The following is a 19,597-nucleotide window of genomic DNA, read 5'->3' on the forward strand; positions in this document are numbered from 1 at the left end:
TAAGAAGATGCCTAAATTCCAGCATTAACAGAACACCGCCCACCCCTCCGTAGGAAGCCAGGGTTTTTGCAGAAGGTCAGCAGAGCGAAGTTTGGACCAGCACCTGGAATCAGGAGATAGGCTGACCTCTGTTTGGATTAAACAGGTCTGTCACCCTGAACTGCAAACGCTATCTAAATAAAAGGTACTGTACACTTCTCTCCCAAATTCCATGTAATCTTAATGAAGTCAGAGTTTCTGACACAGCAAAAAAGTATTTTAGATTAAAGATTGAGAAACAGGGAAAGCACATCCTAGAGTGAAATCTATGTCAAGTGCCAAACATGTAGATTTGATAGAATTGCACCCTTTTGTTCAGTTAGTAACTGATTAGTAACTGATTAATCTGATTAGTAACAATCGCACCCACACCTTTAAGTCCGATACCTTGAAGTCCCCCTTTGTCCCAAATTTTCCCACCTTGTGCAGAAGGCAAAATCCTATAAGAGTCTCCCCGCTCCCCACCCGAGAATGATATTTTTGACTGTGGGGCTCCTTTCTGAAGTCTCCGTTGTAGGAAGTGTGGCTCATGTTGCCGCCTGCTGATCAGTGGTTCTGCCATCTGAGCAGTCATGTGCACACAAACCTTTTCCCTAAGCTGAATCACTGGACTGCTGAATCCATAAGTTGGAACAATGAACCACTGAGGTGAGCTGAAATCACTCTCCTTGAACATGATGTGTGTGCTCCTGATGTGGAGAAACTTACCCTGCCGTGGACATTATTTGAACTACGAGTCCTTGAGCTCCGCGCTGTGTGGGCCTGCCATGGGCTAATCATGGTGCTTGACTGCCTGAGAGTTCCCAGGATTTCAGAGTGAGCCGCTCCCTACATGAGCTTGGCGAAGAGGCACCTTTTAATGTGGTGATTCTCTTTATTTAGCAGGGGGAGAGTAACTGGCTCTATTCACCCCTAGCACAGTACCTCCAGTGACTGTTGCTGATGTCTATCTTGTGTTTCTTTTAGATTGTGAGCCCTTTGGGGACAGGGATCCATCTTATTTATTATTTCTCTGTGTAAACTACCCTGAGCCATTTTTGGATAGGTGGTATAGAAATCGAATAAACAACAACTACTACATCTGTGCCTGTCTCCAAGCCTTATTGATTCTTCTCTCTCCTTTATTTTCCACATTTAGTCTGCCACCAGAGCATGCTACTTCCCCTTTACAATATCACAAGAATACAATCCTTTGACTCTGCCTCCTTGGTAAGAACTCTAGTTCACAACCTCAACCCCTTGCCTGGACCACTGCAAGCTTCTCCTTGCTGGTCTTCCATTGGCTTATGTCACTCCCTCTCATCTCCATTCATTACTCTTCAGATAAGAACTTTCACCTGTCACACCAACCCCCATCAACTCCCTCCTTAATGCCTTTACCAACTTTGTTTCCACTCTCAGATCCAGCACAAGCTCCTTGTCCCTACATTCAAAGCAGTCCATGCCTTTACCCCTCCCTCCTTCTCAGGGCCCTGTATTCCATTACACTCCTGCTCATGACCTTTGCTCCTCCAGTCCTGCCACACTCAAGCATCCATAGGTCTTCTGCTCCCTCAAGCACCTGTACCCTTTTTCTCTTGATCTGCTTATGTTTGGAAATGCTTCCTGGAACACCGAGTGACGTTGCCTTTCTTATTTCCTTCAGATTCCTTCTTAAAATCCACCTCTTCCATGAAGCCTTTGGCAAAACAGTTTAATCCCATTCCTTACTGCAAACTAAGTACAAGTAAATGTAACTGAAACACTGACACATTCTTCTGCTGCTTACCATTGCCTCATTTCCCACCCTTTCCTCTATTTTTTTAGAACCCACCAAGGCAAGATCTCTTCTCTCATTTTATGTAAATGGTTAGAATAATACGGATAATATGCTACACACTTCCATGAAAATTAGTGCTAAAATGCAAATACAGCTGGAGATCAATCCAACTGTAGCCCTCAAGCAGGGGAACTGACATCCATGAAGTACTGTCTTTTGATCAGTGATCACATGCAAACAGCCAGTGGGAGTTCCAGTTCTAATGAGTTACCACTCCAATATCAATATCACTCCAGAGATATTGCTTACAATTAGAACTGATAAGTGATTAAATAGTTTTAGTGATTAATCACAGGGTAGACAATTCATTTAAATAAATGTGACTGCCTCAGAATATAAATTGTTTCCAAAAATCAAATGGTGACCTTAACACTTTGCCTCACAGGACTTCACTGACCAACTAAATCTAATATTTGGGATCCAGACGGCCATATGCATGGGTGCTTCTTGGCCTGGCTCTCCTGGCAGCAACCCCTCAAAAATGTTCTCCCAAAGTTGGGCTTTGGAGTTTAGTCAGTGAATCTGATTAAACCACAGCCCTATTTGTGTTTTAATGCAGGGGCAAGAGTTACATTTAGTATGGTATTTCAGAATATTACACATCTGTCCTTTTAAACAAAAACCTCCAGCAAATCAAACAATATAGAAACAGTCATAAAATGCATCTTAGAACAGCCAGAGAGAGCTTAGTTCAAAAATATAGATTTTCCATGTTTAGTTTTATCATCTTTTCCAGAGCCAACAAAACAACTCTACAAGCTCACTGTCAGTATTCTGAAGAATAATAATAGTTTAACATAAACATTATTGAAAAAGAGAAGAGTCACTGTAATGATTCAAAAACAGAACTTGAACTGACAATTTTCACACTTTCTATAATTGCAATTGATCCTTTTGCCAAGCAGAATACAGGATAAGTAAGTTGCATGTTTTGCCAATACAGCATCTCTTCTAGCAGATGGAGTATGTCTGCTAGAATTTTTACAATTTAGGAGACACTGAGATAGACACCTTCCTATATAGACAGGTTACAATGTAAAGAGTAGAAGGAAAACATTATGTTCTCAATTTGTAAGTTAGGAATGAGGGCATATTCATCAAGAATTGTATTAACACTTGTAGCTACTTATGACCAATAACTTAAGAATCATGTTCTCTCATTGCTAAGTTGTCAGGAATCCTAAACTGCATTTCTTCCTGATTTTTACATGTGATGAGTATGTTTGATAAAAATAGCTTTATTATACATAGGTTGCTCTCTCATTTACCTGAACAGCATCATAATACATTTGCTTGCCTTCTTCATCCATCTTATCTGACATCAGCCATGCCTTAAGCAAATATTCATAAAAACTGTCTCCAAGTCCTCCAATAGACACATGATCTGGAAAACACCAGCAGGGCATTGATTCAACAGTAATTCCATATTAAATTTAAGCAAATACAACTGCTCTGAAGTATGACAGATGAACTGCAAACTTCCTCTGTGTAGCAATCCTTCAGCAGAGACTGAAATCTCAGAATATACTTCTAACCATTATTCAGCAAAGGATGCTCCACACAAAAAGCATTTTGCATGAGGCTGGATGTATACATATATTACTTCAAGGTACAGAACACCAAAAGTTGAGCCCACTTAATTCAACAATTTCCTCTAAAAACAACACAATCTTTCACTGGGCCAGCCTGACTTGGACCAACTAGGGATGGGAATAACAGTTCGTGGTCAGAATGTTCTGACGATGAACCAGGCCATTTCAAGTGTTCTGAGCTTGGGGCAGAATGCCCTTTGAATGAAGGGCCTGTTACGAGCTTGGAATGGAATGACCCTGTTCTGACTTGGAACAGTAGAAACGTTCTGAGTGCCATTTTGCAAGTCCAAAATGGCACTCTTCTGGTCTCTGGACACACATGTGGTCAGGACCACCATGCAAATGGCTGCCACGCATGCAGAGAGAGGCCAGAAGAGCACCATTTTGTATTCCGATGGAATGATTCAGGCATTTTGCGTTCCATTCTGAGCTCGGAATGCAAAATCCGTTTCATGTACATCCCTAGGACCAACCCATTTTATTTTTATTCTATGGGACCAAAATAGTCAAATTCAAAAGTCAACTATCACATGTTAATTACTATTTAATTTTGCAAAGACTGCTCCTTTAGCTTAGAAGAATACTGATCATGTACTAAGCATTTTTCTGGATCAAATGTTATATTTACAAGAAATAGATGCACAGTATTGGCTCTGTAATCTAAGCTGAAGAATCCACACAGTTAACTGCATAATGTTTTATACCAAACAAGGCACATTGGTCTCTTCCTTGTCTTTTAAAATTATACCTTAAAAAAGGAAAAAAGACCATGGACATTTCTCCCCCGACCCCCCCCCCCCAATCATGAGAGCACAGAATCTCCCCACCCCTCGCCTTCTATTGAAGGCTTCACCTTTACAATGTGCTTCTTTCCTCATCAATCTATGACCTGGTATTTAGTTATCTTAAATGTTATAATGTTACTTCACTATCCTTTCCCAATGAAAGGTTCTGTGATGCCAAGATAGGATTACAAAGAGCTAAACAAACAGAACACTTTTTAAAAAACACTAAGGGGATAACTAATTAATTACACAAGTTTTCACAATACAAAGAGGAAAGAAGCTTTCCTCAAAAGAATGAGTGTGTGTGATGGAAGGCTGATCTCTGAATAGCAGCATTTAAATGACCTTTACAGGTTCCTAAATGAATTACCTCAGAAACTCTTGACATTTGCAAACTAAATAGCACAAGCAGAGTCTCATCAATAATAAGTCCTGCTATTATATCTATTATTGCTAGAGACAAATCTAATTGACCCATGACACTGCAAATCACTTTCAATTTACTGCCAAAGTAACAAAGGCTAAATAAATGTACAGGAACAATAGCAATAATTCAGGAGTGACCTTCAGAGAGAAAGTGGTTCTCGTCTAATAGTAACAGAATGTATTTTGTCCACCAAGACGAATGTTGAGTTCATTATTCCTTAAGTTATAGTGATAACTTTTGGGTAGGGATAAGCATGAACCGCGGTCTGGCCGAGCCTCAAATAGGTCTGGCAGTTCGAGGCAGCAGTGGGTGGGGTGGGGAGAGGCGGCACCTTTAAACTAAGGACTGAGATGCTTACCAGCGCAACCGCCACTCCAAGCAGCTTCCTGTGATGCTCCCCCCAGCAGCCCGCATGTGGCGGTGACATGGCTCATCACTCACTTGGCCTCTGCACATGCATGGAGGCCATTTGCGTGGTCAGCATGGTGTGTGGTCCGTGCACACCCTTACTTTTGGGGAAGTACTCCATAAAAGACAATCACGACTCCAGATAAAATTTCCTATCAGTATGGAGCTCTATATTTAGAAGTATTATTATGTAAATTAATTAGGGGTGTGCACAGAACCGCAGAGCTGCGGTCCGGCACTGGGGTGGGGGGTTCCAAAAAGACTAGGGGGGCTTTACTTAACCCCCCCAACAACCGCGCTGTATTTCTCCGTGTAATCGGGCGGCAGGATAGCTCCCTGCCGCCCCCTTCAAAGTCCTGCTCGGCTGGCGGCCACCCACAAGAAGACCCGTGGCGTTCAAACAGACCCATCGTGAAGTAAATCCATCGTTACGAAGATCCATCGTTAAGAAGATCCGCTCTGTGTAGTCCCCGCTTGCAAGAAGTCAAGACCCCCTCCCATTCCAAGTCACAAGAGAGGGCGGCGGGAGAACTCCCCTGCCGTACCCTTCCCCTTTGCCGGTCTGGCTGCAAATGGCTTCTAAGAAGCCTTTCACGCGCGTGCGCGTGTGCGAAAGGCTTCTTAGAAGCCATTTGCGGCCAGACCGGCAAAGGGGAAGGGCACGGCAGGGGAATTCTCCCGCCGCCCTCTCTTGTGACTTGGAATGGGAGGGGGTCTTGACTTCTTGCAAGCGGGGACTACACAGAGCGGATCTTCTTAACGATGGATCTTCGTAACGATGGATTTACTTCACGATGGGTCTGTTTGAACGCCACGGGTCTTCTTGTGGGTGGCCGCCAGCCGAGCAGGACTTTGAAGGGGGCGGCAGGGAGCTATCCTGCTGCCCGATTACTCGGAGAAATACAGCGCGGTTGTTGGGAGGGTTAAGTAAAGCCCCCCCTATTCTTTTTGGAACCCCCCAGACATTCTTCCCGAACCAAAACCACCCCGTGTCCGGACCGGTCTGGAGGCCTTTAGAATGGCCTCCGAACCGGTCCGTGCACATGACTAAAATTAATTGAACACTTTCATTTCCAGGAAACTATAATATTTCTGGTTATATTCAACCACAGCAGTATTTTATACACAAACAGAAATAGGGAAGAATGAAAGGCCCGTATATGTTAATCCAGTTCACGGAGCTTTTAAACACTTTTTAATTTACAAATACAGGAGGACAACTAGTTTTTTCTCCCCCACCATTGAGTTGATATACTTACGTTGACCCCATTGGCCACTACTAGGATTTAGGTAATTAGGGTAAAGACCTTCTGGTTTCTTCAGCCGATTTAAGACTTTCCTAATATTCATAACCTATTGCAAACAAATGTTTAAAAAGAATTGGTTTTTATTCATATCTATCACTTTTTGGTGTACATTTATACATACAGTTGAAGATTAAATTCTTTATAATATGAGAATTATACACATTATTCAAGAAGAAAAGGGAAACTCTTAACATATTCTCTCTCTTTCTCATATTTGTAAAATGTCTTATCTCTCTGTGACTAGTCTTTTTCTCTGTCTATGAGGTATCATTCCCCATGCTTTCCAATGGTAATTTCCCCCTACATTTCCCCCACATTAATGAATGTTTCTGGACTTTTGTGGTAGTGTAGCTGAAGGGCTTGTAGTTTGCAAGTATCTTCTCTTGTTGTGATTCTAGTCTTTTTCTAGCTCCATGAATTTCCAGGACATGAATGAATTTTCCTCATTTTTTATTTTGGTAGTCTTCGCAAAGTCTGGAATCTATCTGCAAAATGGCATGTTTCTATCTTTCATGGTTTGGTCTGGCAGTGTCATGTCAGTTAGTGAGGGCTTGCATTTTGAAAACATATTAATAGCTTCACTTTCTGTGACTCTAGTCTTTTGCTATCTCTATGAAGTATCATTCCCCATGCTTTCCAATGAGAGAGTTTTCTGGGAAAGTAATGAATTTTTCCCATACTCTGGGCAAGGTTTGGAACATACCTGCAAAAAAAGGGCACGGCAGAGTTTCATGACATGAACCTCTGGGAGTTTCATGTCAGTCAGTCAGGCCTAAGCAGCTTTTTGTATTATAGAGATACATGTGTGCGCCCCCCCCCAACAAACCCACAGTTTACACCAGGGTGAATATCACTCTTTTGGGGGAGCTCACAGCTTCTTATAACCCAAGTTCTCTCCCTCTCAAAACTTTGCACATTATGGCTGCAGAGATTAAAAGTGAGGTTAGTGATAGCCAAACAAATGGTGCACATGCTGGTAACATCCAGGTCTGACTACCTGCGATGCACTTTCTATGCAGTCCAGAAACTGCAACTGGTGCAGAATGTGGCAGCCAGGTTGGTCTCCCGGGCTACGTGAAGAAACCACATTACTCCCATCCTAACGAAACGACAATAGCTGCCAATACTTTTTTGGGCCAAATACAAAGTGCTGATTATTACTTAACAAAGCCCTGAATGGCTTGGATTGAGGGTATTTAAGAAAGCACTTTCTTCTTCATTAACTCCACTGTTTATTAAGATCAGGGGAGGTCCAGTTGCAGTTGCCACCAGTGTGTTTGGTGGGGACTCAGAATCAAGCCTCCTCTAGGGCTGCTACAGGACTCTGGAACACACTCCCAAATAAAATCAGAGCTTCCCCATCCTTGGTGGTTTTTAAGAAACAGCTGAAGATGTACCTTTTTAATCAGTACTTTTACTTAACAAGTTTTAAAGTTTATACTGAGAATTTAAGTTGTTTTAATCATTGTAATGTATTATTGTTGGTTGTTTTAAATTTTATCTATCTATTTATTTAACATTTATATCTTGCTCTTCCTCCAAGGAGCCCAGAGCAGTGTACTACATATTTAAGTTTCTCCTCACAACAACCCTGTGAAGTAGGTTAGGTGGAGAGAGAGAAGTGACTGGCCCAGAGTCACCCAGCAAGTATCATGGCTGAATGGGGATTTGAACTCGTGTCTCCCCGGTCCTAGTCTAGCACTCTAACTGCTACACCATGCTGGCTCTCATTGTTACATTGGTTTTAGATGTATATTTACATGTATATATTTAGATGTATATTTATATAGATCTAGCAATGTATATTTTAGGGGGTATAAAAATATGCAAACTAAAACAAAGTCATTCATCTTGTTCTGTGTTTACACACACAGACTGTATTGTGGCAAAATCCTACTAAATGCGTACACACCCTGCCCCTGGGGGAAAAAAAGGAAGCTAAAAATATTTCCTGTAGCTCAGCAACCAGAACAAACTATTATTCTGTAAAAGGCACTATAGAAGCACAACACAAGTTTGACAGGACTACCAGCTGTGAAACTGCTAATAGTGGGATACAAAACTTCATGGAGACAAATTCCACACTAAATTTGCCCCCCTGTTTGTCATACAAATGCAATTTTGTACATTTAACAGAAAGCACTTTAGTCTTTCAGCCAAAAGCATAGTGACTCTGTCGTTTTACATTTTTAAAACAATCAACTAGAGTACTAAAAAGTGACAGAGTCTGTTCTCACAACCACAGATTCCTGGCTAGGATGGGATTAACCCAGGAATCAGTGGTTTTCTGGGGAACCGGGAAGCCTCCTGACCCAGAAGCTCCAAACCTCGGTAGTCCAGATCTTCTATTATTATTATTAATTCGATTTCTATACCGCCCTTCCAAAAATGGCTCAGGGTGGTTTACACAGAGAAATAACAAATAAATAAGATAAATAAAATGGATCCCTGTCCCCAAAGGGCTCACAATCTAAAGCCATTTACCCAGATGGCTTGCTTTGTAGGCAACAAAGCAAACCATCCTACCTTTTTCTTTGAGTCTGCAGCACTGGTTCAATCTAAACTGTTCCCAGGCTGCAGATGGCCATGTTTACTGTCAGGTTACGTGGAAAGTGGGGCCAGGCAGAGCTGCTGCAGTACTGAAAGCTGCCTCTCCTCTACTCACACAATGCATTCTGGGATATGTGGAGGCCTCAGCTCCCAATTTCAGCAATGGAGAACATCGCTGTGGTTTTTGTGTGTGAGCTGCAGAGCTCAAGGAGGCTCAGGTTGTCTGGGAGAAGGAAGGTAGGATCATCCCTCCTCTCCAGCCCACTCCCATTTGGTCGTGAGAACAGCCCCATAACCTTTAGTACTTTGAGAATATTATCTTCAGAGGACCAGAAGTTGCTAGGTAAGGTTGGGCATAATCCAGACACTTCACATAATTCATCACACTTCCAAAAACATTGTGACTGTGCAACCTGAAAGACACCTGTTATGGTAAGAAACTAACCTTTTCAGCAAACACTGGATTTCCGGATAAATAGCTTAGGTGTATGAACTCCAAATGCAATGTTCCAAATTCTGCCAAAATACTGCTTCCTCCTGAAGCCCAGGGCCAATTTCGCCCAATACCACTAAAAATGAAAAATGAAGTGAAATTACAATATATAAAACAGCTCCAACATTATGCAGTGCTTAACTGACCAAAAAGAATGGTTAAAACCTTAAACACTCGTTAACCTGAAACCAGCCAAATTCTCACAAGATTACTTTAGTATATTTCCAGTGTGCTCACATTCCTTGCTATCAGCACTGCTAAATGATGTGCCAGAGTGACCCTGGCTTAGGAGTAGGCCTAGTTCAAAACAGTCAGTTAAGTTGCATCACCAGTTCATTCTTCTGTGCTCCTGATTACACTCACCAATGGAGTCCTGTTTACTTTGAGACTGTGGGTGCATACTGGCACCAAAAATAAATATGCTGTTATCAGCAAGAATCAAACCCAATGAGAATTCAGGAACCACAGCATACTGTAATGTAAGTTCCAAAAACTATGTGAACACACTTGGATTGTCATTTGAACTGATCCAATTGATCAAATTTTAATACACCTGTCATTTTCCTTTTCAATGGTGATGACTAAAGTAGTCTATTTTTAGCCTTCTTTCCAGTAGGCTTATGAGATCACCCAGCATTGTGTGTGTGTCCCCCCCCCCCATCAACTTCACAATGCCTGAACCAATATGAACTAAATCGGGTATAGTTGTAGAGACACACAAGAACACCTCAACGGTGTAGTTTGTGATGATGTCAATCACCCCGATCCAAGCGTAAACTTTTGAGGCACAAGTGGGGGGCTAACTTGTGAACTGCTTAACCAATTTGAACCAAATTTACTACAGCTGTAGGGACACATAGGGATGCTGTGATGATGTCCTCTACTCCAATTCAAGATGGTGGCCATGTGAACATCTGAGGCGCAAACTTGGACTGTCTAACCCATTTGAACCAAATTTGATACAGTTGCAGTGAGTGACACACAGGGACACCTCAATGGCATAGTTTGTGATGATGTCACCCACCCCAAACCAAGATGGCAGACGCATACACTTTGGAGGTGCAAGTGGGCTAACTTGTGAACCGCTTAACTGATTTGAACCAAATTTGCTACAGCTGTAGGGACACATAGGGACACCTCAACGGTGTAGATTGTGACAATGTCATCCAACCCAATTCAAGATGGCGGACATGTAAACTTTTGAGGTGCAAGTGCAATATCTTGTGGACAGTCTGATTTGAACCAAATTTTTCTACAGCTGTATGGATACAGATGTCCCAATGGTGTAGTTTGTGATGATGTCATCCACCTTGATCCAAGATGGTGGATGTGTGAACCTTTGAGGTGCAAGTGCACTAATTTGAGGACTGTCTAACCCATTTGAACCAAATTTGATACATTTGTAGTGAGTGACACACAGGGACACCTCAATGGTATAGTTTGTAATAATATCATCCACCCTGATCCAAGATGGTGGATGCATGAACATTAGAGGTGCAAGATATCTAACTTGTAAACCTTGATTTGAACCAAATTTAGTCCAGCTGTAGAGCCAGTGAAAGGAAAGTAGGCTGATTAGTTCTTACTAGAACAACTTGTTGTTTATACACAGGCTTTTTAAAAATTAAAAGCCAAAAAGTGGCATATATTAAGACAAATACTACCATATACAATAAACCAATATGCTACAGTAAAATAAAATGAAAAAAACCCTGCAGCAATAAGATAGCTTTGTACATGTCATCTGAAGTGGCCAAAGAAGGGACTAAACAGATATCCCTAGGAAGAGCTTTCTACAGAAAATGAACCACCACCGGGAAAGCCCTCTCTCCAGTACTTGCGAACCAAATATCAAGACAAACCTCTGAGGCCAATCTCAACACCTGGGCAGGTTGGTATGGGAAAGGAGGGTCCTTAGGGAAATTTGACCCCAGGTATTTTAGGGCTTTAAAAGGATTAAACCAGCACTTTGTGTCCAAAGGTAAATGGGTAACCAATGCAGCTAAGCCAAAAGGGTCTTGTATATTCCAGTTGCCCTTAAATTGTCAGTCATCTGGCTTATTCTGCACCAATCTAACCTGCTGAATCGTCTTCAAGAGCAGCCCCCCATGCATGTACTTTGCAGTTTAGCAACCATATTTGGAATGTTATCAGAAGTGGTATGAAATTGGATGCATGCAGCATATGTGGGGTTGAAGACCTGCTCTATTCCAACTCTAGAAAGTTGACTGAAATCATGTAAATCAGATTATGACTGTTGGCAGAAACCAAGGAGCTTTTCTGCTTAAGAGTTTGTTTTGAGATCCTACTATTACTACTGAATGACAATCAGGACGACCTTTGTAGCAATTTTTGGAAAAAATCATTTTAAAAACACATTAAAAATGTGTTTAAGGATCACAGCATTCACTCAGCCAGAAGGTGTGGGGGTGGAGAGAAAGAGGCCACCCAGATCCATTCATTATGATCTAACAGGATCCCTGTTAGAGTGTTGGACCATATTGAATGTGTGTACTTAAGTCTGGAGACCAGGGATAGACTGGGACTTCTGTTGGTGTACCGATCGCCCCGCTGCTCAATTGAGTCCCTAACCGAGCTGACGGACTTGGTCTTGGACTAGGTGTTGGAGTCCCCCAGGCTTGTGGTTCTGGGGGACTTCAATGTTCACTCTGGGACCAATTTGTCCAGGGCAGCTCAGGAGTTCATAGCGGCTATGACGACTATGGGCCTATCCCAAGTGGTCTCAGGCCTGACGCACATTGCTGGTCACATGCTTGATTTGGTCTTTCACTCTGATCAGGGTGGTGTTTTGTGGTTGGGGAATCCTGTGATTTCCCCATTGTCATGGACAGACCACCATCTGGTTAAGGTCGGACTCATAATCACTTCCCACCTTCATAGGGGCGAGGGACCTATTAGGATGATCCGCCCGAGAAGGTTATTGGATCCAATAGGATTTCAAGAAGCCTTGGAGGGATTTAGTGTTGGCTCTGCTGGTGATCCTGTTGATGCCCTGGTGGAGAATTGGAACAGCAAACTCACTGGGGCAGTAGACATGATTGCTCCCAAGTGTCCTCTCTGACTGGCTTCAAAATTGGCCCTTTGGTTTACGGAAAAACTACTGGGGCTGAAGTGGCGAGGTAGACGACTGGAGCGCAAGTGGAAAAAGACTCGGCTTGAATCCGACAGATTGCAATAAAGAGCTCATTTGAAGACCTATGCTCAGGCCATACGTACGGCAAAGAAACGATTCTTTTCTGCCCGTATCGCATACGCAAGTTCATGTCCGGCGGCGTTGTTCAGGGTTGTGAGAGGGCTAGTGAGTGCCCCTCCTCCCTTAAATCAGAATCTGGAACCATTGATTACCCGCTGTGATGTGTTTAATGAATTCTTTGTGGAAAAAATCTCTCGTATTCGGGCCGACTTAGACTCCGTCTCCACAATTACCTCAGTGTCTGATGTGGAGGTGTCCAGCGACTCCTCTTGTGTGATTAGGTTGGATTAGTTCCAGTTTGTGACTCCTGAGGATGTGGACAAGCTGATTGGACTGGTGCGGCCTACCACCTGTTCTCTTGATCCTTGTCTGACATGGCTTATATTATCTGGCAGGGGGGTTGTTGTGGAAGGCCTGGTGGAGATTATAAATGCGTCTCTGAGGGAAGGTAGGATGCCTCCTTGTCTTAAGGAGCCAATTATTAGACCGCTTCTGAAGAAGCCTACCCTGGATCCCTCAGACTTGAACAACTACAGGCCTGTCTCCAACCTTCCGTGGCTGGGCAAGGTAATTGAGAGGGTGGTGGCCTCCCAGCTCCAGACAGTCTTGGATGAAACTGATTATCTTGACCCATTTCAAACTGGCTTTAGGGCTGGCTATGGGGTGGAGACTGCCTTGGTCGGCCTGACGGATGATCTCCAATTGGCAATTGACAGAGGAAGTGTGATTCTGTTGGTCCTTTTGGACCTCTCGGAGGCTTTCGATACTGTTGACCATAGTATTCTTCTGGAGCGTCTGAGGGGGTTGGGAGTTGGAGGAACTGCTTTGCAGTGGTTCCGCTCCTACCTCTCAGGCAGGTTCCAGATGGTGTCCCTTGAAGACTGTTGTTCTTCAAAATCTGAACTTTTGTATGGTGTTCCCCAGGGCTCCATATTGTCTCCAATGTTTAATATCTACATGAAACCGCTGAGAGAGATCATCAGGAGATTTGGTGCAGGGTGCTGTCAGTATGCTGATGACATCCAAATCTATTTCTCCATGTCAGCCTCATCAGGAGAGGGCATAACCTCCCTAAATGCCTGCCTAGAGTCGGTGATGGGCTGGATGAGGGATAACAAACTGAGACTGAATCCGGCTAAGACGGAGGTACTCATTGTGCGGGGTCGGAACTTGAGAGATGATTTTGATCTGCCTATTCTGGATGGGGTCACACTTCCCCAGAAAGAACAGGTACGCAGTCTAGGGGTGCTTCTGGATCTGAGCCTCTCCCTGGTGTCCCAGGTTGAGGCGGTGGCCAGAAGTGCCTTTAGCAGCTTCGGCTGATACGCCAGCTGCATCCGTTTCTTGAGGTAAATGACCTCAAAACAGTGGTACATCTGCTGGTAACCTCCAGACTAGATTACTGTAATGAGCTCTATGTGGGGTTGCCCTTGTACATAGTCCGGAAACTACAGCTGGTCCAGAATGCGGCAGCCAGGCTGGTCTCTGGGTCATCTCGGAGAGACCATAGAACTCCTGTACTCAAGGAGCTACACTGGCTGCCGATATGTTTCTGGGCAAAATACAAGGTGCTGGTTATAACCTATAAAGCCCTAAGCAGTTTGGGCCCTGGGTATTTAAGGGAACACCTTCTTCAGCATGAACCCCACTGCCCACTGAGATCTGCTGGAGAGGTCCGTCTGCAGCTGCCACCGACTCGTCTGGTGGCCACTCAGGGACGGGCCTTCTCCACTGCTGCAAAGGCTTTGGAATGTGCTCCCTAGTGAAATAAGAGCCTCCCCATCTCTGACAGCTTTAAAAAAGTCTTTAATAACACATTTCTTCAGCCAGGCTTTTAATTAATGTTGTTTTAATGGTTTTAATGCTGTTCTAAAATATTATTTTAAAATTTTTAAATTGTTGTAATGTGTCTCCCCCCCCCATTTTTGTCTTAACGAATGTTTTACTTTGTTTTTATTCTGTTGTAAACCGCCCAGAGACGTAAGTTTTGGGCGGTATAAAAATGTTTTAATAAATAAATAAATAAAAATTCATTCTAGATTAATTCAGGCTGCCTGCTAATTATGTAGATTCCTAAGAGCCTGGGTTCTTCATCACTTGTCATGTGTTTTACTAAAGAAAAGCTAGATAATATATATCTGAACCATACAACAATATGCAGCGTTAGACACCTCATTAATGGAACAACATTGACTTGGCGAAGAAAACAGCAGATGTAAAAAACAAATCAGTGATGAGATCTGTTATCAGTGATGAGATCTGCTGTGCCACTTCAAGTTTGCCTGATGATACCTCTGAGTAGCACTCCACAAGGGTATTCCTGCATTTGCCACCATTATGTCCTCCCCTCTCCACCCAACCCAAGCAGAACAGAATGAGCCTGGAAAGTTCATCAGAAAACATGTAATCTACATTTAGTGCAGAAATTCCTGTAAAAGTAAACCATTCACATTTCCTATTGCTTTATGCACCAAAGTTTAAGCTCTGAGAAAAGTGATTGATTAAACACAAAGGGTGGGGGGATAAGATACAAGAAAAACAGGAAAGACTATCTGTGCCAGTGAGCTATCCTTAAAATCAAGTCCCTGAAGAAAAGAATGCAGTGCAGTAAATCAGAAAGTAATGGATATGCATCTACTGTTCCGTCATCCATGCGATATTAAGTTATACTATCAAGTTCTTTACAACAGTAGCTTGTGCAGTGTGGTACAAATTGAGGGATTCATTATCAATACCAACATACCACACTCTGAAATCAAAAGAAAGTCAAAGAAAAGGAAACTACTGTCTAAATGGTAACTCATTGGCCGTAATTGCATGATCAAAGGAATGGAACATGTTCTGTTAAGGTAAGTGAAGCAGATGTTGGAAGGTCTGGCTTTAGATAATGCATTGCAATATTGCATCTTTGCTTCCCAGATTCAGAGGGTAGAACTGGACAAGAGGATTGTGCTCTTCAACATATGGAACTTGTATATTCCAGTAAGCATGTGTTCAAGAAAGGGTGTTACAAGTAGAATATTCAAAAGATGCATTAAACGAAAGGCCTCTCTATATTTGGTCAGGCACTTAAAATAACTAGTAACTGGGACTCCAGAATATCAGTTTTAATGAATCTAGAGACGTTATATGGTATGCAGGGGGGAAATGACATTTGCCACCATATAGGAACGTGTTTGCTTCTACAGAATATTTATGACAACTCTGCAGATGGAGCTCAGAAATCTAATATACAATGCTTGCTGCAGTAACTATTGGGGAGTACAATTCCAATTCAACCAGCAGTTCAAAACCAAATGCAAAAGTAAACTGTAAAACTTAGTTGCAGATTAACCAGAAATACAGCCACCTAATGGCGCATTGGGGAAAAGACTTGATTAGCAAGCCGGAGATTGCCAGTTCGAATCCCCACTGGTATGGTTCCAAGACTAAGGGAAACATCTATATCGAGCAACATCAATATAGGAAGATGCTGAAAGGCATCATCTCATACTGTGTGGGAGGAGACAATGGTAAACCCCTCCTGTATTCTACCAAAGTCAACCACAGGGCTCTGTGGTTGCCAGGAGTCAACAGAGACTCGACGGCACACTTTACCTTTACAGATGCTAAAGCTTCAAAAGGCAAAAATACCATCTAAGGGGTTTACTATACACATAACTTACAATATTTAAAAAGTGAATATACTGGTTTTTGTAGCTGGTTATGGACTGAAATAAAAAGGTATGTAATGTTTATAACAACAACAGCTGTTAGCTGCCCCATAACAAATTGTTCTCTGGGCAGTTCACAACACAGCATCAAAACATCAAGTAAAAACACACCACACACTCCAAACCCACATTGGTTTTAAATTTAATGTTTTTATTTCTATTTTAACTGGTTTTATATTGTTGTAAGCCCCCCGAGAGATGGGTTTTTGGAAAGGTGTAGTATAGTGTGATTATGCTGTGTTTTTTTGGTTTTTTTTGGGGGGGGAGACACCAGTAGCAGAAAAAATACTAAGGTGATAGATGAACTTCTGCAGGAGTGGTGGACCAATTAGAAGTGCAAAATTTAGTGGCAAGAAAGAGGTTTGCGATATATTTAGCTATTAAGGGTTAAGAGAAGCAGGGACTGCCAATAGCTAGGCAGGCGCTCTAGTGTACATACTTACAATCAGCTTGTTGAGAGAGTCTGCCTCTATCACACAATTTAGGTTATGCTTTTCAAAGCCCAGTTAATTTTTTTAGGAAATTTCTCAGGAACCCATCCTGATAAACAGATCACTGGAAATCTGTGAACATTGAAACAAGTAGGGTCTAAATCAGGGCTTCTCAACTTCAGCCCTCTTGCAGATGTTGGTCTACAATTCCCATAATATCTGGCTATTGGCCACTGGCTGGGGATTATGAGAGTTGTAGTTCAAAAATAGCTGGGGGCCTAAGTTGAGGAGGCCTGGTCTAAATTAGGGATGTGCACGGACCGGTCCGGAGGTCATGTTAGGTGGTCCGGCACCGAGGGGGGTTCTCCCTTTAAGGGCGGGGGGGTAGAACTTACCCCTCCCGCCACTCTTTCCCCTCCAGCGCTGTAGTGTTAAGCGAAGTTTTTGGGCCGGCAGCGTTCCTCGCTGCCGCCCCTGCCCCCGTCGTTGTTTGTAAAGCCTTTGTAAGTGCATCACACATGTGCGCGTGTGCGTGACGTAGGTGGCGCATGCGCCGCCGCCGTGCGCACATGCGTGCTGCACTTACGAAGGCTTTACAAACAACAACGGGGGCAGGGGCGGCAGCGAGGAACGCTGCCGCCCCAAAAACTTCGCTTAACACTACAGTGCCGGAGGGGGAAGAGTGGCAGGAGGGATAAGTTCTACCCCCCCGCCCTTAAAGGGAGACCCCACCTCGGTGCTGGTCCAGACCATGCACATCCCTAGTCTAAATGAAGGGCACTTATTCGTACTATGCAACAAAGCAAGATTGTCACAAGTATGTCACTGTAAGACTAGTGAATATCAATAAAGATCCAGACAGTAGTTCTGAAGTGCAAAGAATACTGGTAGAAGTGGAAGTGTATCAAAGGAACGATCTTTTCAGATTCTGCTTGGGGGATCTGGGGAGTTGAGGGCCTGCTCTATTCCAATGGGTAGACTGTGGGAGTCTATGCTATCTCCAGAGATGGATCAGGCCAGGATTCCAGTGAGAGTGGTTTCCTTGATCTCTACCCCCTTTTCAGTCTTCTCCCACAGTCTTCCAGGGGCTGCTGAGGTCAGAGAAGATGGGTGAGAGCAGTCCCGCCTTCCCCTTTGGCTTTTTGTTTTATTTAAAATGAGCTTAAGGAAACTATTTTTAAAAAAAATATCCCTCAGGACAGAGGACTGAGGGCAGTCTGGGGGCAGCCACTTCTTAGGTGGTGGGCAGGCCATTGCAGGGGAGAAATGGTCCAAGCAATTGAGACTTGTTCCTTTTCCTGGTTCTTCTTCCAATCCTGCAGCTTCAGAGAGTTCTGGGAATACTTCAAGGATTAGGGTTCTGCTGTTGAAGGCCGGGTCAGTAAGTACAACAGAATCTGTCATCCATGAGTTAATTATGGTTGAGTGTGTTGACCTTGTATGTGCGACTGAGACCTGATTGGATGATCTGGGTCTTCCACAGTTTTGTTCTCCAGGTTTCATGATCCTACAGCAGCTCTGTCTTGAGGATCAGGGAGGAGGTGTTGCAGTCATCTGTCATGAATTCGTTCCCCTTTCCAGATGCCTGGTTAGGCAATTTGAGAATTTTGAGTGTTTGCCCCAATAGTGGGATAAGAAAGGGATTCTGTTTATGTACTGACCACTTCGCTGCACCTCAGTCTCCCTGTCTCTGCTGGCAGGGATGGTCTCTGAGATGGCATTGGGTTCCCTTAGGCTTATTGTCTTGGGGGACTTCAGTGTCTATGCTAAGGCCTCCACAGTAGGAGAGGCTAAGGATTTCATGGTCACTATGGGACTTTCAATTAATATCGGGTCCTGTTAATGTGGCAGGTCATACACTGGATATTTTTTTTTTACAACCAGGAATTGAATGATTTGAAGGTGGGGGAGCTTGATATAACTCTTTTGTCATGGACAGATCACCATCTGGTGGGGTTTAGTTTGACCACTTCAACCAACTTCTGCAGGGGTGGTGGACCAATTAGAATGTCTACCTGCAGACTTATAGATCTACTCAGTTTCCAGACAGTCCTTGGGGAGTTTCCAGTGTCCACAACTAGGGAATCGCTAAAACGCGGAGATAACCTGGACTAATGACACAGTTGCTCCTAAACACCTTTTCTGGCTTAATGGAGCCAGTTCAGCCCCTTGGTTTTCCCTCAGACTTCAAGGCAATGAAACAACTTGGTTAGATTGATGCTGGAGAAAGACATAACGAACCTAACTGAACACAAGCTAGAGCCCATTATCAAGACTACTATGTGGTGGTAGTGGTGGGGGAGCAAACATCTCTCTGTCTCCATTGTGTCTGCTCAGTGTAGGCCAGTGGAGCTGTTTCATGCAGCAAAGCAGATGCATCACAAAGGCCCTTTTGTGATGCGGGAAGAACCATTAGTAGCCAGCAGTGACTAGTTTGCTTGTTACTTTGCAGATAGTCACTCACATCTGTGCTGATTTAGGAGATGTGCCTGAGCAACCATCTGGTCCTATCGTGTTGGATTCTTTTCAGTTAGTGCAGCCTGAGGAGGTGGACAAGATCCTGGACAGTGAGTGGGCAACATCGTGTGTACTGGACCCTTCCCCTTCATGGCTAATAAAATCTGCCAGGGAGGGAACAGGTAGGTGGTTGGAGCTAATACTTAATGTCTCATTAAGGGGAAGATACCATTAAGCCACAAGCAGGCAATGGTAAGACCACTGTTTAAAAAGCCCTCCCTTGATCCCTCCAACTATGACAGCTACCAGCCTGTTTCAAATCTCCCTTTCTTAAGCAAAGTGATAGAGCACATGGTGGCTAT

General features: G+C 43.4%; 1 protein-coding gene across 1 annotated transcript in view; it reads right to left on the reverse strand.

The window, feature by feature from the left end:
* The window catches only part of MAN1A1 (mannosidase alpha class 1A member 1), a 109,531-nt gene that overhangs the window by 18,925 nt on the left and 71,009 nt on the right, over positions 1-19,597 (reverse strand). Inside the window, exons 6-8 of the mRNA XM_053283003.1 lie at positions 9,373-9,496; positions 6,330-6,423; positions 3,127-3,242 (exon numbers count right to left, since the gene is read on the reverse strand). Coding sequence (XP_053138978.1) covers positions 3,127-3,242; positions 6,330-6,423; positions 9,373-9,496 — 334 coding nt within the window. The remainder of the gene's footprint in view (positions 1-3,126; positions 3,243-6,329; positions 6,424-9,372; positions 9,497-19,597) is intronic.

The sequence above is a fragment of the Hemicordylus capensis genome, chromosome 1 (genome assembly GCF_027244095.1).
Source record: "Hemicordylus capensis ecotype Gifberg chromosome 1, rHemCap1.1.pri, whole genome shotgun sequence".
In the NCBI taxonomy this organism is placed as follows: domain Eukaryota; kingdom Metazoa; phylum Chordata; class Lepidosauria; order Squamata; family Cordylidae; genus Hemicordylus; species Hemicordylus capensis.